The sequence below is a fragment of the Taeniopygia guttata genome, chromosome 30, assembly GCF_048771995.1.
Source record: "Taeniopygia guttata chromosome 30, bTaeGut7.mat, whole genome shotgun sequence".
Lineage (NCBI taxonomy): Eukaryota > Metazoa > Chordata > Aves > Passeriformes > Estrildidae > Taeniopygia > Taeniopygia guttata.
In genome coordinates, this window is record NC_133055.1 from 7001379 (window position 1) to 7021088 (window position 19710).

Here is a 19710-nt window from a genome sequence, read left to right on the forward strand (position 1 = left end):
AGGCTGCTCTCCATCCTTTACCAGCAGCCCTGGGTGAGCAGAGTAGTCCCAGCTGAGCACAGATGTGCCAATGGAAGAGCCGTGCACAGGAAGGCTCAGAGGGAAGGATGATCCAGGATCCATAGGCCTGGCAGCCTGAGCTTGCTCCAGGGGAAGGCCTTGGAGCAGATCCTCCTGAGGCCATCCCACGGCACGTGCAGGAAACCAGGGGGTCTGCTGGAGGGTGGGAAAGCTCTGCAGAGGGACAGGGACAGCTGAGGGTTCTGGTGGGGTGTTGGGGGCTTGTGCGGGAGTTTTGGGGTGTTGGTGTTGGTGGGGTGTTGGGGAAGGAGTTGTCTGGAAGGTGAGAGGTCCAGGCTGGAATCTGAGTCAGTTTGAAGGCAGCATCTGTGGTTTGGCACAGCTTTGGTTACTGAGGGCTCAGCTCTGTATATCTGTCAATATCTGTGACTTTTCCTCTTCATGGTCCTGATTCTCCTGCAGGGAATAAGGGGGGAGAGCTGTACTTTACTGGCCACTTAGATATCTCTACCAGGGGGAGAATTAGCCCCTTTTCCTTCTACTCAGAGCTTTTATTCCTTAAGAGAATTAGGACATTATCATCCCTACATAGAAAACCATTTGCAAACCAAAGAATAGCCCTTGGATTTGCCCTTTTTTTGTGTAGTGTTATGTTGTGTAAAGTGACCCTCAGTGGATGAGATTAAGGCAAATGAGTTGCTGCTTTGAGATGGGAAGAAAAATTCCAAATCTTCATCTCCTCAGGCCATCCCAATTAATTTGGGAAGTTTGCACCATTTTGGAACTACTTGAGTTGAGCAATGGGAAGTAAATCTTTCCTGAACTGAGGATTCTTACTTGCCAGATTCTTCTGTGCCTTTGCTGCTAAGGTGTTTTTGTGCTGAAAGCAATAACTTCAATGAGAAAATAATTTCAGCATGGGGTAAGAGCTTCTGACAGAGACCAAGTGCTGCCAGCAGTTGCTCCAGGTGCTCCTGCCAACAGCCCCTGCAGGCAGGAGCACAGCCCCCAGTGCACGTGGGTTTGGCTCCCTCTGGCACAGAAGCCCCCCAGGGGCACAGGTCTCTGGGGCAGGAGATGGGCACCAGCCCTGCCAGGGCTCGGGGGGTTGCAGGTCTGCTTGGGGAGGGACTGTGCCTCACCTGCTGGTGTCAGCGCTCCCCGGGCCCCAGGGCTCAGAGCAGCATTCCTGCCCTGGCCCACAGTTCCTTGTCTGTGCCACACCCGCGGGTTTAGGATGGCCACGGGCCGAGACGCGCCCCAAGGAGGCCGTGGCAGCTTCCGTGGAAGGTCCCGTTCCCTTCCCAGCGCGGCTGCGTCGGCAGCCCTGGGGGCTCCTTCTGCTGCCCTGAGCCCGCAGAGCAGGGCAGCGTTTGCTGATGGTCTGAGCCGTTCCTAAAGATCCTGTTGGGCTGTCTGACACACCTGGGGCAAGGCATTCCTTCCAACCTGGGCCACTTTTGGGGGCTGGGGGTGGCCCCAGGGCAGGTGGCAGAGTGTGCAAGGGCCCTTTGTGACACGGTGCAGCATGGTCACCGTGGAATGGAACGGGACAGGGTATCCAAGGGCCCTTTGTGACACGGTGCAGCATGGAACGGAGCTGGGTGTCCAAGGGCCCTTTGTGACACATGGTGACACAGGAGCTGGTGGTGACAGGACCATGCCACAGTGCTCGGTGCACGCGACAAGGACAGGACGGGACAGAGCAGTGCTGTGAGGAGCCCCTGCACAGGGCACTCCTTCTTGTCTGACCCGGAGCTTTTCCGAGGTGTTATTCCTGCAGCTGACCTCGAGGCCAGACCACAGGACTTGCTGACCCGTGGCCTTCCCGAGGCTTCTCTTCTGCAGCTGCCCTCGAGGGCAGAGTGTGGGACTTGGTGCCCCGGAGGCATCTCCCATCCCTGCTGCCGGTGCCCTCGAGGCCAGAGCACCATCCTTGACAGGAGTCTCCTGTCCTTGTGGCAGGAGCCCTCGAGACCAGAGCGCAGGACTTGCTGTCCTGAGCCTTCCTGAGGCTTCTCTCTTGAAGGTGCCTTCCAGGCACGAAAGCAGGACTTGCTGACTCGGAGTTTTCTGAGGCATCTCTCCTGCAAGTAGCCACAAATCCAGTCACTGACATGGAGCAGAGAGCCCTGAGAGTGCCCAAGCTGGCCTGGGTGGAGGAAGAGGAAGAAGGCCCTGGAGCTGCCCCTGCACACGAGACTGTGACACGGCACCAGAGTGCGAGGCACAGCTCCAGGTGCTCCCCGTGAACCTCAGCTCTGGGACCACTGTCTGCCCCAAGCTTCAGGGGCTGCAGGGGGAGCCCGGCTGGGCTCTGCCCTGGGGCCATCCTGCAGGGACAGCTGCACACAGGGAGCATTCCCTGCCACAAAGAGCCAAGCCAGGGCTGCGGGGCAGCTGCTCCAGCCCCGACTGCACTGCTGAGTGCTGTGCTCTGGGGCTGGGGCTCCCCGCACAGGGGACTGCACTGGTGTGCCAGAGGAGACAGAGAAGCTGCAGCTTCAGCCTAACTGAGGTGGGTGCGTGGGCTGGGAAGAGTGGGGAGGCTCAAGGGGATTCACAGAGCTCATCCTGCTGCAAGGACAAGGAAAAGGGAGTGGGAACTCAGCAGTGAGGAGAGCTGGGGGCTGAAGAGCAGCTCTGAATGACACTAAAATCCCACCGGACCTCTGAGACATTGCTGCTCCTCAGCCAGTGACAGGATGAGTCCCTAAGCCTGGGGCTCGCCCTTCCTCATGGTGAGGGGCACCAAGGAAGGCAACAGTGTGATGGAGACTGGAATGGGCTGGGAGCTCACTGGGGGAAAAGAGGGAGCAGTTGGGAAGTAAAAGGCAGGTGGGGGAGAGAACAGTTCAGAGAAGGGCTGAGCTACTGCTTGAGCAAGCTGCAAAAAGTCATTTGGGGTCATCCCAGAATTATTTCATTTCAGAAGTTATTGAACAAGTTTAGTTTTTGGGTGGTGGCATGTTTTCCCTTGGAGGTGTACACTCTGCAAACTTGAGCTGTGCTGCTGAAATGCTCAAGCAAGTCTGTGCTGCAGGTCACCCCATTTCTCCTTTGGCTGATTGCAGCCCGGTGCTGAGCTCCAGCAGGGCCCTGGCAGAGCCCAGAGCAGCCTCAGCACCCGCAGAGCCCGGCTGCAAGGAGAGAAACCAGAAAGCCCCGTCAGCTGAAGGCTCCTGTCCCCTTGTCCCAGCCGCCCGCGGTGCCCAGGCCATGCTGGCCGTGCCCAGAGCTGTGCCCAGAGCTGCCCATCACTGCTGCCTTTGGGAGCAGAGCAGGAGGGCAGGACATGTGCCCAGCCTGCAGCCAGCCACGGCACCTCCAGCCCTCAGCAGCTGCCCAGAGCAGGACGCTCCTGTGCCCGCTGCCATCTCCCCAAAGCTCTGACCCCACCATCCCCAGCAGACAGGACCCACCTCACGCCATCCACCGCTGGGAGAAAAGCTGGTCCCAAACGATGCCCTCAGCCTTCTCCAAGGGCACGGCCCATCCACGCTGCAGCTGCTCCCAAGCACTTCCTGATCCAGACTGGACCCCACCTGGAACGCTTCCTCTAGAAAAACTAACAACAAATTATTGAAAATAGATTACAGACAAAAAGGGGAAACAAGAAAAAAGCTCAAACATCTTATCTCTGTCAGAGGCTTGAGGAAGGCCCAACCCCTGCATGCCAGGGAAAAACCCACCATGGGTGAGGCAATCCCAGGCTTTCTCCCTTCCCCTGCACTGCCCCCATGGTGATCCCAAAGCAAACAAGGGCAGTGGAGCAGCCCAAGCCCTTCCTGGCCTGCAAAGCAAAGCAGCCCCTGCACAGGCTCTGCAGTCCCACCTCTGCTCCCACCGTGGGGGTTTGTTTGTGTCGGGCTGGCTGCCCCAGCCCAGCCCCACCCGGGGCACGGTGGGTGCTGGGGGCTGTTGGCAGGGCCAGGAGCCCACTCCCATTTCGTACCCACCCCAGCCCATGCCCCCAGCCCTGCCAAAAGCAGCCTGGCAGCCGACTGAAGGATCAGCTGCATCCGCCCAGCAAAGGGGGAACCTTTGGTTCCCGGCCAGGCTGTGCAATGCCCAAATCTGGGAGCGTCCCCTGTGTGTGGACCCATCTGCAAATTGCCTGTGGAACCTGGCTTTAAAGGACATGTCAGAATCAAAGTCCACCATCTTCAGCCTGCCGGTGGTCAGGTGGAGCAAGAGGTTTTCATCCTCGACGTCATCCTCGCTGCCCCCAGCAGCAGCAGGGCCCGACCCAGCTTTGCTTCCGAGATCAGACCAGACCGGGCGCTCTCAGGGCGGTGTGCCATGGGCACCTGCAGCCCCTCAGCAGCGCCCTTCAGCCCACCACACCACCCTCCGGGCACAAGCCCAGAACCCCAAAGGGGCTCGACAAGCCCAGAAGGGCCGCCCCTGCCCACAAGGGGATCGAGAGACAGACCCGAGCCCACACCACACACACAAGGGATAGAAGAAAAACAAGGCCCATGTCTAGGTTTGAAAAGACAGGAGTCTGTGAAGGAAGGCAAAAGCCTCCTGTGAAATGGAAAAGGTAAACCCCCTCCCTCCGAATTACCACAATTTAACAAAAAGCTTTCAGGCAAAGATATGGGAATGGGAATAACAGTTCTTTACCAGGAAAAAGAACTAAATAAAAATAATAATTAAAAAAATGCAATTAGTGCAAATGAAACTAGTGATGGAGGCAGAAACCTGACACCCTGAGGAGTCAGGGTGTTGGTAGTACTCCAGTTAAAATGGTGGCTGCTCCTCCTGGAGTGGCAGATGAAATGCTGCTGAAGTGGTGATCTCTAGAAGGGTGGAGTTTTCTCTGAAGGTCTGGTAGTAGCTGGGCCTGGTCTTCCTCTAGGAATTCAGCAGAGAAGAAGCTGGTGGGATGAGGTTCTGGGGGTCCTGGTGGGCACTGGAAGGGAGTTTGGGGGTACTGGATGTGACTGGGAGGGACTAGAGTGAGCCTGGAGGAGCTGGATGGAGATTGGTGATGGAAAAGCAGAGATTGGGATGAGGTTGGTTGTGCTGGAAAGAGACTGGGAAGCATTTGGGTGAGTCCTGGTGGGGCTGAGAAGGGACTGGGAGAGGGTTTAGGCGTACTGGGGTAGTGGAGATGACTGGAAGGGGGTTGTGGGATTCTGAAAGGGATGGGAGACGCTTTGGTGGGTCCTGGGGAGGTGAGGAAGGGATCATGGCAAGTTTCAGGGGGTCCTGGGTGGACTGGGAGCAATCAGGAGGGTGCTTGGAGAGGCTTGGGGTGTCAGTGAGAGGTTTTGGGGGGTCCTGATGCCTGCAGGCCTCCCAGAGATGCCATGGGACGCCACCGGCAGCAAGATGCAGACGGGGATCAGGGACTACGAGTTGGGCTTTGTCTTCCTGGTGCTGGGACTCGGCTTCTACCTGTGCAAGTGGGTCAAGGGGGGTCCCGGGGGTCATGTCCCCCCTCCCCAAGACTGTGGGTGCTCCACCTGGGGCCCCCAGCCCGGTGTCACCCCTGTTTCTCTACCCACAGATCTCCTGAGCCGCCGGCGGCCGCAGAGCTTCCCCGTGGCCTCGGGCCCAGCCGGGATCCCCCACTCCATCCCCACGCTGATTTTGGGGGGTCCTGTGTACCCCCAGCCCTGCTGTCACTCTGCCCCTGCCCGCCTGCTCCCAGTGTTCCCAGTAACGCTTCCCAGTTAAACCCAGCCCAGTTTATGGGGGCACTGGGGAGGGACTTGGGGGGACCCCACGGCGGGGCCGGCACTGGGCAGGGAGGGCGGGGTCCGGGTGGGGAACACTGCCTGCTGCGGGTCTGCCCGGCAACTGCTGAGTCATCAGCGCCGCTCTCTCTGATTGGCTGACTCTTGTCCACCGCATTCTCTCATTGGCTGAGGAGAGGCCCGGGAGTGCAGAGAAGGAACGGGAGAGATCCCGCCCCGAGCAGCGGCACGGGGACAACAGACCCAGCCCGGGCACAGGGAGGGAATTTATTACCAACCAAACCACGGCAGCACGAGGAGAAGGGAAAGAAATCCCTCCAACACCTTCCCCCCACCCAACGGGGATCACCCACAACAGGGATATCCACCAGGGAGAGACGGGGACATCCGAGATTAGACCAAAGCCAATTTTATTGTGTGTACCAGGTTTTTATACAGGGATTTACTAGTACGGTGCTTATATAGGGCTCTGTTTTTGGTACAATTTCTCATTGGTTACACATTCTTCATGACATCCAGTAACCTGGGAACATTTATCTTATCACAAAGACTCACACCATTTTTTCTGGTCACTTCTTGCCCAGGGAGACTTAAACTGTGTCTGTGTCTCCCACAGTTTCTGCTCAGTCAGGCCTCAGATATCGGGCCCCTTTATCAGCTCCATTGCTTTACTCTCTGTTTTATTCCCCATACGGGGGCACCAGGGCTCTGCCCAACGGGGGTCACTGGGGATCATCCAGCCCGGATCCTCCCATGGGGGATGGAGCTGGAGCAGCGCACCAAGCTCTTCCCTCACTCTCTTCCCTCACTCCAAGCTCTTCCCTCACTCTCTTCCCTCACTCCAAGCTCTTCCCTCACTCAGGGCACTCACAGGGCTTCCCTTAGTGGTGCCTCCGCTGGTGCTGGGTCAAGGCTGAGCTCTGTGAGAAGCTCTTGCCACACTTCCCACACTCGTAGGGCCTCTCCCCAGTGTGGATGCGCCGGTGCACAGTGAGGCTGGAGTTGCGGTTGAATCCCTTCCCGCAGTCGGGGCAGCGGAAGGGCCTCTCCTCTGTGTGAATCCGCTCATGTACGAGGAGATCGGAGCTAGTCCGAAACCTCTTCCTACACTGGGGACACTCGTAGGGCCTCTCCCCAGTGTGGATGCGCTGGTGTGTTCTCAGGTGTGAGCTCCGCCCAAAGCTCTTCCCACATTCCAAGCACTCATAGGGCCGTTCCCCAGTGTGGATCACCTGGTGCTCAATCAGGCCAGACGTGTCTCTGAAACCCTTCCCACACTTCCCACACTCGTAGGGCCTCTCCCCGGTGTGGATGCGCCGGTGCTCGGTGAGGTGGGAGTTTAGCTTGAAGCCCTTCCCGCAGTTGGGGCAGCGAAAGGGCCTCTCCTCTCTGTGACTCCGCTCATGTACGAGGAGATCAGAGCTGGTCCGAAACCTCTTCCCACACTCCCCACACTCGTAGGGCCTCTCCCCAGTGTGGATCCTCTGGTGCTGAATCAGGTGGTCGCTCCGACTGAAACCCTTCCCACATTCCAAGCACTTGTGGGGCTTCTCCCTGCCATGAGACTTCTCCACCAGCTCCGAGCTCCGGCTGGATCTCCGCCCGCCTTCCTGGCTCAGGGGGGCTCTTTCCTCCCCGCAGCTCCCTGGGCTGGGTTTGCAGCTCCTCCTCCTGCAGCATCTCCGGGGCTTTTCCTCCTCCACCATCCAGGCACACCCAGGGAATGAGAAATCCTGGTTTGGGGAAAAAAACAAGAGGAGAGCACCTTGGACTGGAGGTTCCTCCTTGCCCAAGTTCATCTCAAGAAGTCATTGAGAATCTTGTGTCTGTAAGAACCTCCAAAACACCAAGATTAAGCCCCAAAATCCCACAAACTTTAAGATACAGATCAACAACTCCCCAAACATCACAAGTCAGCAAAAACCTCCTCCAAAACATAAAGATTCAGCTGCCACATAAAACCAAAACACCAACATTTAGCCCAAGAAAGCTCAGAAACACCAAGATTCACCCCGTGAAAATCCTGGATCCCCCTCCACAGTCACCTGCTGCATGTGGGGGGAGCAGCGCTCCTGGGGCTGGGGGAGGCTGCAGATACAGGGAGGGGTGGAACCTTCTGCTGCTTCCTCTTTCTGCTCCTCCTCCTCCTTCTGTGTCTCTCCTCTTCCTCACACTCCTCTTCCTCCTGCTATTCCTCCTTCTCCTGCACAATCCCACCCTCTCCTGCCACCTGCATCGTTTGACCATTCTGTTCCTCAAGCCTGCTTCTCCTTCCCTTCTCCTCCTGCCCCCAGGCCCAGCACCCACTGCCGGCTCCCTCTTCCCCCCAGACCCACAGCATCCCAGCCGAGGGGCAGGGATGGAGCTGGGGCAGGTCGGGCTGGGGCAGCGCTGGGCTCTCGGCCGCTCCCGCCCGCACTCGGTCCCCACTGCAGCCGCTCCCGCCAGGACAGCGCGGGGGGGCCCGGCCTTGGCGCTGCCCCACTCCCACCTCCCCAAATTCCCCTCGCGGGGGCGATGGGGCCGAGGGGGGGAGTCCAGTTGGGGAAGGCTCAGAGGGCCAGGGAGCTGTAAACAAGGGAGTGACAGGAGAAGCCTTGGTTTCAGAAAATGTTATTAATTGATGACACAGACTGCTGCTCAGCCAAGGTCCTGCTCAGTTCATGAACTTCCAGAAGAACAACAAAGACTTAACAGAGCCATGAATATCATTTGCTATATAAAAGCAGGGAGCATATTAAGGGAGTATGTAGTAGGTGGATTGGGAAGTCTGCAGCTCTCAAGTACTTCAGCCAATGGGGAAAGCAGAGGGAGATGTGGCCAGGAGAATTAGGATGAAAAGGAGGCTGTGTCCTCCAGCAATTGGAGAGATCCCATGGGGAATGTCCCATGGCCTCTCCCATTTTTAGAAATGAAATTAGTTTCACAGGACTCCTCTGTCTGCTTTGTGGACAGAATCCTCTGGTGATGTCAATTTTCCTGCACACCCTGGGGCAGGGAGTGCAGCTGAAGGTGCCTCACCCACTTTGGGTGATCGGCTCCCTTGGCTGGCGGCGGCACCGGGGATTGATTGGGGACCCGGGAGTGACCAGGAGACAGATGAGTGACACATCAGGGGGGTCTGTGAAGAGTCAGCAGGGAGAGAGCACTGAAATTCTCATCAGTGAGTGCCCTGGGATCTTCGGGGAGTGAACATGGCAGGGCACCCATGGAGGGGAGAAAAGGGAAAGCCAGGGAGGGTCCTGGCCAAAGGGAGGATGACCCCAAAATGTCTCTGAAGGGTCCCTTGGGAGAATGCTGAGGTAGTTTGCACATTCCCCCAGAGGTAATTAAGGACATGGAACCCAGAGGGGACAATAAGGGAAGTGGAGAAGGGATTTGGACAACAGGGGATGGATGGTGTTGGTGTGCTGGGAAGGGATCGGGTGAAGGGGAGTGTGCAGCAATATGGTTCAGGCAAGAAGGAGCAGGAGGAATGTGTGTGGTAAGAAAAAGAATGATGGCAAAGAGGAGTAAGAGAAAAATACTCAGGATTGGGATGTTTTTCAGCAGGGTCTTATCCTGACAATTTGCCAGCTGATACTTTGAATTCCCAGTTTCCAGGAGAGGAAAAGCAGGAGGTCAGGATGTCAGGGGTTTCTCTGTGGTGGGCAGCGGCAGCAGCGGGCGCAGAGGTGCGGGACCGGGAGCAGGGCTGGGGGCCTGTGGGGAGCTGCGGGGCCGGGCCGGGGCTGTGGGGCAGCCGGGGCTCAGCGCCGGGCGCTGCCTGACCCCACCAGCCCCGGGCAGGGCCGGCAGTGGCCCCCGGCCCCCAGGAGGCTGCGGGACGCCCCGGCCGCTGCCCGGCCCCGGGGAGCTGCCGGCCCTGCCCGCCGGGGGGGCCGCCTTTGGACACTGCGGCAGGACAGGCACCGGCTCTGCCACACGGGCTGTGCAGGGGACCCTGAGCACAAGGAGCAAAACAAAGCAACATCTGGGAAATGCAGAGTGCACATGGAAGGATCAGGATTTTCTGTTAAGGATTTGGCTTGGGTCCCTGCAGAAAGGAAAGATTTTGCAGAAAGCTCAGCAGCTCTCAGAGGATGAGCACCCACAGGCAGTGACCGGGGCTGCAGGAGTGGTAGAAGAAGGTCCTGCAGCACTTGGGCACAAAGGCACAGCAGCTGAAGGCAAGGAGGAATGAGCAAAAGGCCAAGCTGAAGGCAAAGGCCATGGCAGAGTTCCCACAGCCCCTGAGGGACCAACCCCAGGGCCCAAGGGGGCCCCAGCACCCAGGGGACGGCCTCGGCCACAAGCACCTGGCAGAGGCATTGCCCTCCTGGCCAGGGCAGAGCCCACCCAAACAGCCCCTGGGAAGGAGTCAGGGCTCCAGCTGCAGCCCACAAGGACACTGCAAGCACAGACAGCAGCACCCTCAGGAGGAGCGAGTCCACCCCTGCATGGACATGGATTGTCAGGGCTCTCTGAGCTCCCATCCCACCGGGGACCCACCACACTGCAGCCCTGGAGAACATCCAGGCTGGGTCTGCATCCAGAGGAGGCCTCTCCTGATGGACACAGGGGCCTCTCCATCCACTCTGAATCTTACACCTAAGGGGGGAACATTGTAAAGGAGTGTTTTCATTATTAAGGGAATAAATGGGAAAGCTGAGCTGGTGTCATTTGTTCAATGAGGAGCTGTGGGGGATAGTTTGAAATAAACTAAGTTTTTTTCTCTTCCTACTGTGATGGAAATTAACTAGGAAGGAATTTGATGGTGGCATTGTAATATTGTAAAAGGTGATACAGAGGCTATTGCTGCTGTACCTTTGTGCCAAATGTCTGGCAAGGCCTATGCCAGAGGTGTGGGCAGCCCCAGGGAAAGAGGGAAAATTTGATGTGGAGCGTCTCCAAATTACTTGGAAGCAACCAGGAAAAGTGGGGGCTAAAAGCAACACTCTGTTCCAGGGTAGGGAAGGAAGGGCTCACAGCCTGGTATGGAGTCCCTGCTAAAGGCAGGGCTTTAGGAGCCAGGGATGTCTCCCTACAGCACTCCTATCCTGCCACTCAGGGAATCAGATGGCTCCAATGAGGAGCACAAGAACAAGTGGTAGACAAAGCCTCTGTGAAATGGCTGAATTTCCTGCCAAAAAAATCTTTTGAGTATTGGAAAAAGAAGTGCAAATCATAGAGAAAAAGGTTAAATTTTGGGACATAATTTGACTGATCGTTTGTGGTGGACTGACCCAGAGAGGGTTTGGGCAGTCTCAGAAGTAACGTTATCCAGGACCAAAAAGGAGCTGAGACAATTGTGAGATTTAATAGAGAATTACACAGCCTGGATTGAGGATTCTCTGTTCCAGCCAGAACATTGTAGGACTTTTTAACCCCAGACAGCCTCCATGCTGTGGTATGGACAGGAGAAAGTTAATAAAACTTGAGAAAATGAAAAACAAAAAATATTAATGCCTCAGCTGTGGCTCTTCCAGACTCAGAAAAGAAATTGGAATTGTAGGTGAATGTTAAACAGGGCCATGCCAAAGGAATTCTTGGGCCAAAACGTTTCACCCAGTGGCCACAGTGGCCTCATTGCCTGCAGAATTGTGCAGCCACAGCTTCAACGGGAACCGAGGCCCAAAACCTGATGACAACAGGATCTCCAACTGTTCCAGTCTGCCATCAAGTTCAAGCTTTGATAACCAAAAGAGCCTCGCAATGGATGAGCAGTGCTCGGTTATTACAGTGTGAAACTTGTTCAGTGGCACAGGAGGATTCAGAACTGAGGACAGGGGAAGGGTTTAACCCAGCCTCCTGTTTGAACAGCCCCCAGAGGGGCTGGGAAGAAACCCAGCACTGCATTCAAGTGACAGAGCTCCAGACCCAGCCTGGGGGAGATTCAGGAGACATTGCCTGGCCTGAGGCAGAAAATGTCTTTGTGGATGGCTCTTCAAGGGCAGCAGAAGGGAAAAGAGTTCCAAGACACGCTGTTATTGAGGAAAGGGAATCAGACAAAGCCCAGGTTACCCCCCATGGTCAGCTCAACCGGCACAGCTGTGTGTGCTTGTAAGAGCCTGGAACTGAAATGCCCTGAGCAGGAAGGCTTCAATATCTTCTGGTGACACCATCTCACCTAACAGGGGGGCAAAAGCAATTCTGATCGCTCAGCAGCCACTGAAAGAAATAATTCATATAAAAGGGATTGTGGAAGTCATAGACTCAGACAGCAGAGCTCATTTTACAGGAAAGATCCTCCAGGGGGTTATGGCAGCTTTAGGAATACAATGGGACCTCCAGAACCCCTGGCACCCCCAGAGCTCACGCTGGGTGCAAAGAATGAAAGGGGAAAGAAAGAAACACCTTTGGAAGCTGGGGATAGAAACCAAGATGCCATGGGTACGGCTTTTGCCATTGGCTTGGGCAAGAAGAAGAGCCAGACCCAGGGCAGATATTCAATCATTTCCCCTTGCAATTGATCTCGGGAATTCCTTACCCTGGGAATTCTCCACCTAGTGCAGGGCGGAGATAAGGGATGCACAGTTAAAGCAGTCTGTGGCCAGAATCCTGTCTCTGGTGCAATCTCTCCCCCAGGAAGCTGGGCTGGCACAGAGCTGCCTTGGCACTTTGCTGTTGCCAACATCCCAGCAGGACATCGGCTCCTGCCTAAGGAGTGCAGAGCAGCACCACTGGTGGCCAAGTGGCGTGGCCCGTGCCAAGTGGCCCCGAGGCCAGAAACAGCCGCCAGCACAGCTGAGCACGGGGGGATCCCTCAGCCTCGGCTCCAGGTCTCTGCAGCCCCGGAGATTTGCACTTCCCGCCTGCAGCAGGAGGATGGGAGGCCCCCACTGAGCTGCACTGAAGGCAGCGCAGCAGCAGCCAGGGCTCCACAGCGGGGCAAGGCCCTGGGCCTGCCCACACATCCTCTGCTGAAATCCTCGGCCTGGCCACCCTCCTTTGGCAGCTCCAGCACCGGGGACAGCCCTTGCTGCCACTGCTGCAGCTTCAGCGCTCTCTGGGCCTGCCCTGCCACAGCTGCTGGGCAAGAGCACGGCACAATTCCACTCTGGCTCTCACTCACACTCACACACTGCCCTGCCTGCCATGGCATTGATGGAAAATACACCAGCTCATAGACTTTAACATTGTTAACCTTTGATTTCTCTACTCAGGCTTGCTTTGCCTTGGCCCTGGGGAAAGAAATGTTCAAGGTTTTGTTAAGGGATGTTACACCACTCAATGGAGATGAGTTTAACACCTCAACACACTGGGAATGGCCCAAAAGATACCCACAAAGATAACGCCCAGCAGCAAAACATCAACCCCAGCAGCAAACAGCAACCAACACCTACCCCAGACACTGCCAGGGCTGCAGACACCTGGTCTGCAAAAGGCTGAGAAGGAAATCAGCACTTCCCACCTCATTAACAGCAGAAGCAAAGAAATCCGGGTCCAATAGGAAACCAAATACTAAAAACTGCACAACTTGAAACTTTGGAACATTAAACCAGTGGATTTAGACTTGTTCTGACTGTATCAAGTTTGGGAAAAATCTAGTAAAAGCCACAGAGCTTTTACTCCGATAGTATTTTATTTATTATATACTCCAATATATTTTACTGATACTTTAGTTGTCATGGAACGATTTTCTCTGCACACCCGGGCTTTGTGGGGATGGAATGATTTCTGTTGCACATCCTGGCCAGAATCAAGGAATGCCTTGACTCTAACAATAAACATATTGTTGGAGTTTTTCTTTTTCCTGCAGTTTCAGTGCTAAGTTTAGAGCATTAGACTATTTTTAAATTACTCCTACTTCTGTATTGCCAGTTAGGTTTGGGTAAGGGATGAGAGAATGAGTTTTTACTTAGAGGAGAAGGAGAAAAAATTTAATTGACTTCGAAATTTTTTGGGTATGTTTGTGTGTGGCTCTTAGAGATAGAAAAATTTTGGTCTGGGTTTTTCGACGTTCACCTTAAGGCAACATTTTGTGAAGCTAGAAGAGATTTAAAGGTGACCCTTTAACTCATAAATAGAACATTTGAAGGAAAAGAAAATAAATAGAAGATTTGAAAGAAAAAAAAAAAGAAAAAGCAGCAGGTTGGGGGGGGCACATGTGAGGCTGCTGAAGCTGCTCTGGAAGAGAAGCTGCATTCCAGGCACCCAGGAGAGGAGCTTTAGAAATGCAAATTAACATTGCTGGGGCAGAGTTGGGACAATGTACCTGGCTCTTCTGGCCTGGGGCAGGAATTGGCTGATTCCCTCTGCCCCTCACCCCAAGCTCTGCCTGCTGGCACAGATGGAATCTGCACGGCTGAATGCAGAGCCCATGGTGAGGATCTGACTCTGAAACAGAAATGGCTGAGGCTGCAAAGGGAAACAGCAAATGGAGAATGTTGTGAAAACTTCACTAAAATAAGGGGGGGTAATCCCCCTGCCCACTCCAACATCTTCTGCCACTGTCTGTGCTGTACAGGGTGTATCAGAGCACTGGGGCTTTTGCTAGAACAAGTTCAGGGAAATTAGTTGGAATTCAAGTATTTGATGATGTAATTAGAAAAATGCGGCCAATTGATGCAGCCCCGGCTGCAGGGAGCACCCAGAAATGGGGAAAAGATGAAGGGCCACCAGAACAAATCCTACAACACCACAGACCAGCCCCTGGGAACCCAAACCAATTCATATCAGGAGGCAGAGAACCCATTTATCATTTCAATGGCATCATTAGATTAAAAGCTGTCCTCAAAAGAAGAACCAACCAGACAGCTCCAGCTCCTGACCTTCCTGCTGACCAATCCACTGAAAGAGGAACACAACATTTCACCAGGGGATGAGATCAGATTATCTGTGAGCAGAAAAAAAGGGAGTTTGTGCCAAACCAAATGGCTCAAACTGCTGTGGGTAAAGAGATGACAAGGCAAAAGTGCTGAAAAAGATAACAAAGGAAAAAGGAGAGCAGTTTATGTATTGGTCCAAACACAGAAAGGATGGGAATGGGACACGCTTCCGTGGCTCCCCGGCACACCAGGGGTTAAACGAATGCTGCTTCTCCTCTTCTGTACCGCAGCAACTCTCATCTTTTTACCATGCTCCACACCTTGGCAGTGCAGCTCATCCAGCAGCTGAGCCAGGGGATGCAGGTGGCAGCCAGGCCTCCTGATCCACAAACAGCTACAAAAGGACAGGGAATGAGGGCACCGAGAATAATCCCAAAACTAAAGAGGACCCGGGAAGAACAAAACAGAGTTGAGGAGTGAATCTGCCTGTAGATAGGGCCAGGCACTTGTAGATAAGGAAGCTATGGGGGAAACCATCAGTTCCAATAAATTTCACAAATTGAGCCACACAATTTCTCAAAGTCCCGCTAAATTCCTGAACTTCGAGGAGAAGAAAAAAAGACTTACAGAGCCATGAATATCGGCTGGTATACAAAAGGAGGGTGCATATTAACGAGGACAGGCAGCAGGCGCATCGGGAAGTCTGAACCTTCCAAGGGCCTCAGCCCGTGGGCAAAGGCAGAGGGAGATGCGGCCGGGAAAATGAGGATAAAAAGGAGGCTGCGGACTACAACCACGGCAGAGAGCGCACGGCAAATGCCCCACGGCCTCTCCCCCTGCTCGGCAATAAAGTCCCTTTTACAGGACTCCTCGCTCTCCTCCGGCCACAGAAACCTCCGGCGAGGGGAATTTCCCCGCACGCTCCCGGCCGCGGGGCAGCCCCCTCTGTCCTACCCACAGCAGCCGGGCCGAGCCAGCGCTTCTCCGGCAGCGGCTCCTGCCCAGGCCCCGGCGGGAAGGAGACCGCGGGCAGCCGCTCCCGCCGCGCCCTCAGCCCGGGGCCAGCACGGGCCGGACACGGCACCACCGACCCGCCGCAGCCCCCTGCCGCCCCCTCCGCCCGCAGCCAGCCCCGAGCCCCCGCAGAACCCAGCGCGGCTCCCACCTGCGCCGGGGCCGCCTCCGAGCTCCGCCGACGCCGCCTCACCGCGCTCCGGCCGCTGCCGCCGCTCCCGGGCCCGCACAGACGCTCCTGGCGCCAATGGCGCCGCTGCCCGCCCACGGCCGCCCTCAGCCCGCCGCCGGGGCCGTGCTGCGCCCCGCTCCCACCAATCAGCGCGCCGCAACCACGACTGACGGCACCAGCGGCCAATGGCAGCGAGCTGGGGGCGGGCTCTGCGCACGGCCCAGACTCGCCCCGCGCTCTCAGGGCCCCCCGCGCTGCGTGAGGGCAAAGCCGGAGATGAGCAACAGCCCCGGGACGGGCCCGGGCCCGAGGCGGGATTGAGCTGCCCACACAAACAAACTTCTCCGCACCTCCCGCCACGGCTTTCCCGGCCCTGCGCCTTCCGTGCCTCCGCCTCTGCGGGAAGCCCGGGAGCCTCCCTTCTCCTGCCCCTCATTAGTGCATCGGTGCTTCGCTTTGATTTCCCCCAAAAAGGCAAACCTACCCAAAGCCCTGTGGGTGAGCGGGGGAGGGGAGAGATTTCTGGCAGAAAACTCCAAAGACTCAGAGCAGGATGAGGAGAAGTCAGTGCAGAGCCTTAACTGCAGCTTTCCCCACGCCTCCCTGCTCCCAGCTGCACCTCCTCCCCCGGCAGGGCAGGAGACAGGGAATGGGGCCGTGCTCAGCTCATCCCCCGCGGCTTCTCCCTCTGCTCACGGACAGGAGTCGTTCCCTGCTGCACCCTGCGCTCTCTCCCAGCCGAGACTTCTCCAGGAACTTCTCCGAGCCGAGTCCATCCCCTGGGGCACAGCCCCTCCAAGTGCTGCAGCGTGGGTCACTGTGCCACGGGCTCGGTCCTGCCAGGCCAGGCTGCTCCAGCGGGGCCCCTCTGCCCACGGGGTCACAGCCTCCTCTCAGGCATCGCCGAGCTCCAGCCTGGCTCCTCCAGGGGCTGCAGGGGGATCTCTGCATCCCCACGGACCTGCAGGGGAATCTGTGCAGCCCCATTGTAATATAAATTGTGGAATAATTCGTGATTATGTAAAATATACACGCGGTCAGTTGTTTTAGTAGAAAAAGATTCTTAAAGTTTTAAAAGACCTGAAGACCCAGCCGGGAAAGACTGGAAACCACAGATGACAGAGAAAGAAAGACCTAATTTACAATTATAAAAACGTGGCTCCCTGCAGAGATGGGCACTTTCCGGGGATACTCCACCAGACGCCCAAGGTGAAAAATGCACATATGTTGGTTTGAATAGTAGTGCTGTATTAACATTTTAATAGTACTGTAAATGTAGTTGTGTAGTTAAATTGAAGCTTTAGTAGTTAAAATAGAAACTATGTATCTGGGTTTTCTTTTAAGGAATGACATACTCGCTTTGACATAACCATCACAGAACACCCAAATCTTCCAAAGAAGAGGAATTTATGATTTTCTTGTCAGAAGAATCTAATTTCTTCAGGCCTTGCTCAGACTCGAAGACGCCATGGGGATTAAAGGAAACAGTTGGCATATAACAGACAGAGTTTCTTGTTTTAAATAGAATGTATGCATAACCATGAAGGATATATGAATATGCAATAGTGTAGTTTTAGGGGTGATTCCTTTGTTCACAAGGTATGCTTGTTGTGGCTTAAGTGCCCCAGAGCATCTGGACATCCTTAATTCTTTGTTTTTTATTGTCTTGTAATTGTCCTAATCTAAATTTTTATTACTCTAATTGTATTACTATTTTAATAACCATGTTATTATTATTAAAAATTTAACAGCCAAGTGATTCGCGTTTTTCAAAATTATGGTAGCAAAGGATGGTTTATAACACCTCTCTGCCGGGGCCTTGGAGAGTCAGGGTGAGGAAGACGGGTCCTGCCCTATTTAGGCAGCCTCGCTCTGTTCCCCTGGTGTGTGACCAGACACAGGTTATGATCTATGGGCAAAAGGAGACAATAAAACAAAGAAAAGGGAAAGCATTCCCTAAAACCACAGTAATTAGCCCCAAGACTAAAGTGTACACGAAGAATCAAGACCCAAGGACAAAGGATAGGTGAGTATTTGTTGGGATGGGGCGGATAAGGGGGGAATGAATGTGTGTGACAGAAGCTGCTGGGTATCCCAGACTTGCCAAGTGATTGCTGTAGTCTCTCATGCTGCTTTTCGTCTTTTTCATGTAAAAAACGGCCAGTAAAGAGACCAAGGGAGTGATAAAAAAGAGAGAATCCCTCCCAGAGAAACTGGGACTGGATCTTAGGAAGAAGAGGAACCCCGTGGAGTGCCAGATTGAGGGATAAGAGTGCCCAAGAGCATCCAGGATTCAAACCTGCTGGGTTGAGGGATTAACATTCCAACAGCACTCAGGGTGTAGATAAGTAATGTAGACTGTTTGAAAGTAAAAAGTATCTTCTTGTTGTATGTGAGAGTTAGTGAAAAATAAAAGTGAGTAAATGTAGATGAATGGTAGTATATGTAATGTAGATTGTTTTTTATGAGCTTTTCTTTATCTCCTTGGAGAGTGTTAGAGTGTTTCCTGGCAGTCGAAAAGAGAGTATTGCAGAGAAAAATTCCTCACTTGCTGTCCTCCCCCTGCCCTCAACTCTATTCATATTTTGTCCATTCCCTCTTCAAAATACAGATTTGTAAAACTCATGCTCTGTGTCCTCAGATGGCCTTCCCAAATCAAACCTTGGCTTCCTTGCAAATTGCATTGCACTAACTAGCATTGCCTTAAATTTGTTTTGGTGCAGGCAGGGTCACTTTGGAAGTAAGTTGTTGTTTACTTTGTTCCTGCAACCTTTTCAAGCTTGTGAATGGAAAAATTGTGATAGCAAACCAAGTCTTTATTTTTGCACTGTCAGCTGTGAGTGGCTGGTAGCCTTGGTGGAGGGTGCAGTGAATTACAGGCCTGCAGAACACGCATAACAAAAGTAATTTATTTTGTAAGGAAGTTGAAAAAGGGGGGAGAGGTGATTGGCAGACTCACCTCTCCAGGATGTAGGATTAATGTTAGAAAGTGGACTGATATGGGAATGTGGCTGCTGAAATGTGAAGAGAGAAAAAGAAAGAGAAAGAGAGAGAAAGGGAGAGAGAGAGAGAAAGAGAGCGAAGGGGAGAGCGAAATACACCCCCAAGGTCCCCTCAGCCACAGCTATCTGTAAGTTCTCCCCCATTCCTGCTAGGCAGAGTGACAACAAGGAGGGGGGGAAGTGGGGAAGGACAGAGTTAAACCCAAGGCTGTGAACAGGACCACCAGTAGAGATAAGATCAAGGCAGAGATAGTGACTCTCACAAAGTGGTTTATTGTCTTAAGCAAGATTTCTTTTTTCTTTCTGATTGCTGTTGTTAAGAAGAGAAGGCTTTTGTTCTGAAGACTTAAAGTCTGTAAGACTAAAACAGTTAAATGTTACCCAAAAAGTAAAAGGCAAGAGATGTGATACATCTCATGTTAAAATTGGCCTGGTCTTTTTTATTTAACTAATTATAGCTCACAGGAAGAAGAATTGGTCTCTGCAGATATTAACACAGCTGGGTACAAGAAGAAGAAGTGGCTGTAGAAAAAGAGTTTAGTTAAACTCAGAAAATTTTAAAGAAAACTAATGGTAAAAGCTAATGCAGTATTGTTTTTCTTTTAACACTGTGTTATTAAGAAATCCTTTCCAGGTACCATTAAAGCAGCAATCCAAACCATGGAAAGAGGGTGAATTAATGCCAGCAAAACCAAAGGACTTGTGAAGAAACTTGAGGAATGGACTATCACATCTAAACCGGGTGATACCAAATTGACTTCCAACCAGGACTGGGTGGTAATGGTTTGGGAAGACCCAAATGATCCAAGGCAGGTACAAAGAATAACACCTCACTGAGAAATAAGGCAAAGCTTGCATCACTGGTTCTAAGCCCTGTCTGAATAAACCCTGAGACGCCTCCGACACCTCCTTGGCAGAGGAACACTGCCACTTCAAACAGGAGGATCGGGAGAGTTTCAGTCAAAGAGTTCTTATAGCCTGGCCTCAGCCTGTGGCTTGTACAGGAAAGAAGGGAAATTGCCATCAGTACTATTCTGTATACT

At 53.9% G+C, this 19710-nt stretch overlaps 1 protein-coding gene across 1 annotated transcript in view; it reads right to left on the reverse strand.

The window, feature by feature from the left end:
• The window catches only part of LOC140680999 (uncharacterized), a 206132-nt gene that overhangs the window by 68512 nt on the left and 117910 nt on the right, over positions 1 to 19710 (reverse strand). Inside the window, exon 7 of the mRNA XM_072919905.1 lies at positions 6627 to 7109. Coding sequence (XP_072776006.1) covers positions 6627 to 7109 — 483 coding nt within the window. The remainder of the gene's footprint in view (positions 1 to 6626; positions 7110 to 19710) is intronic.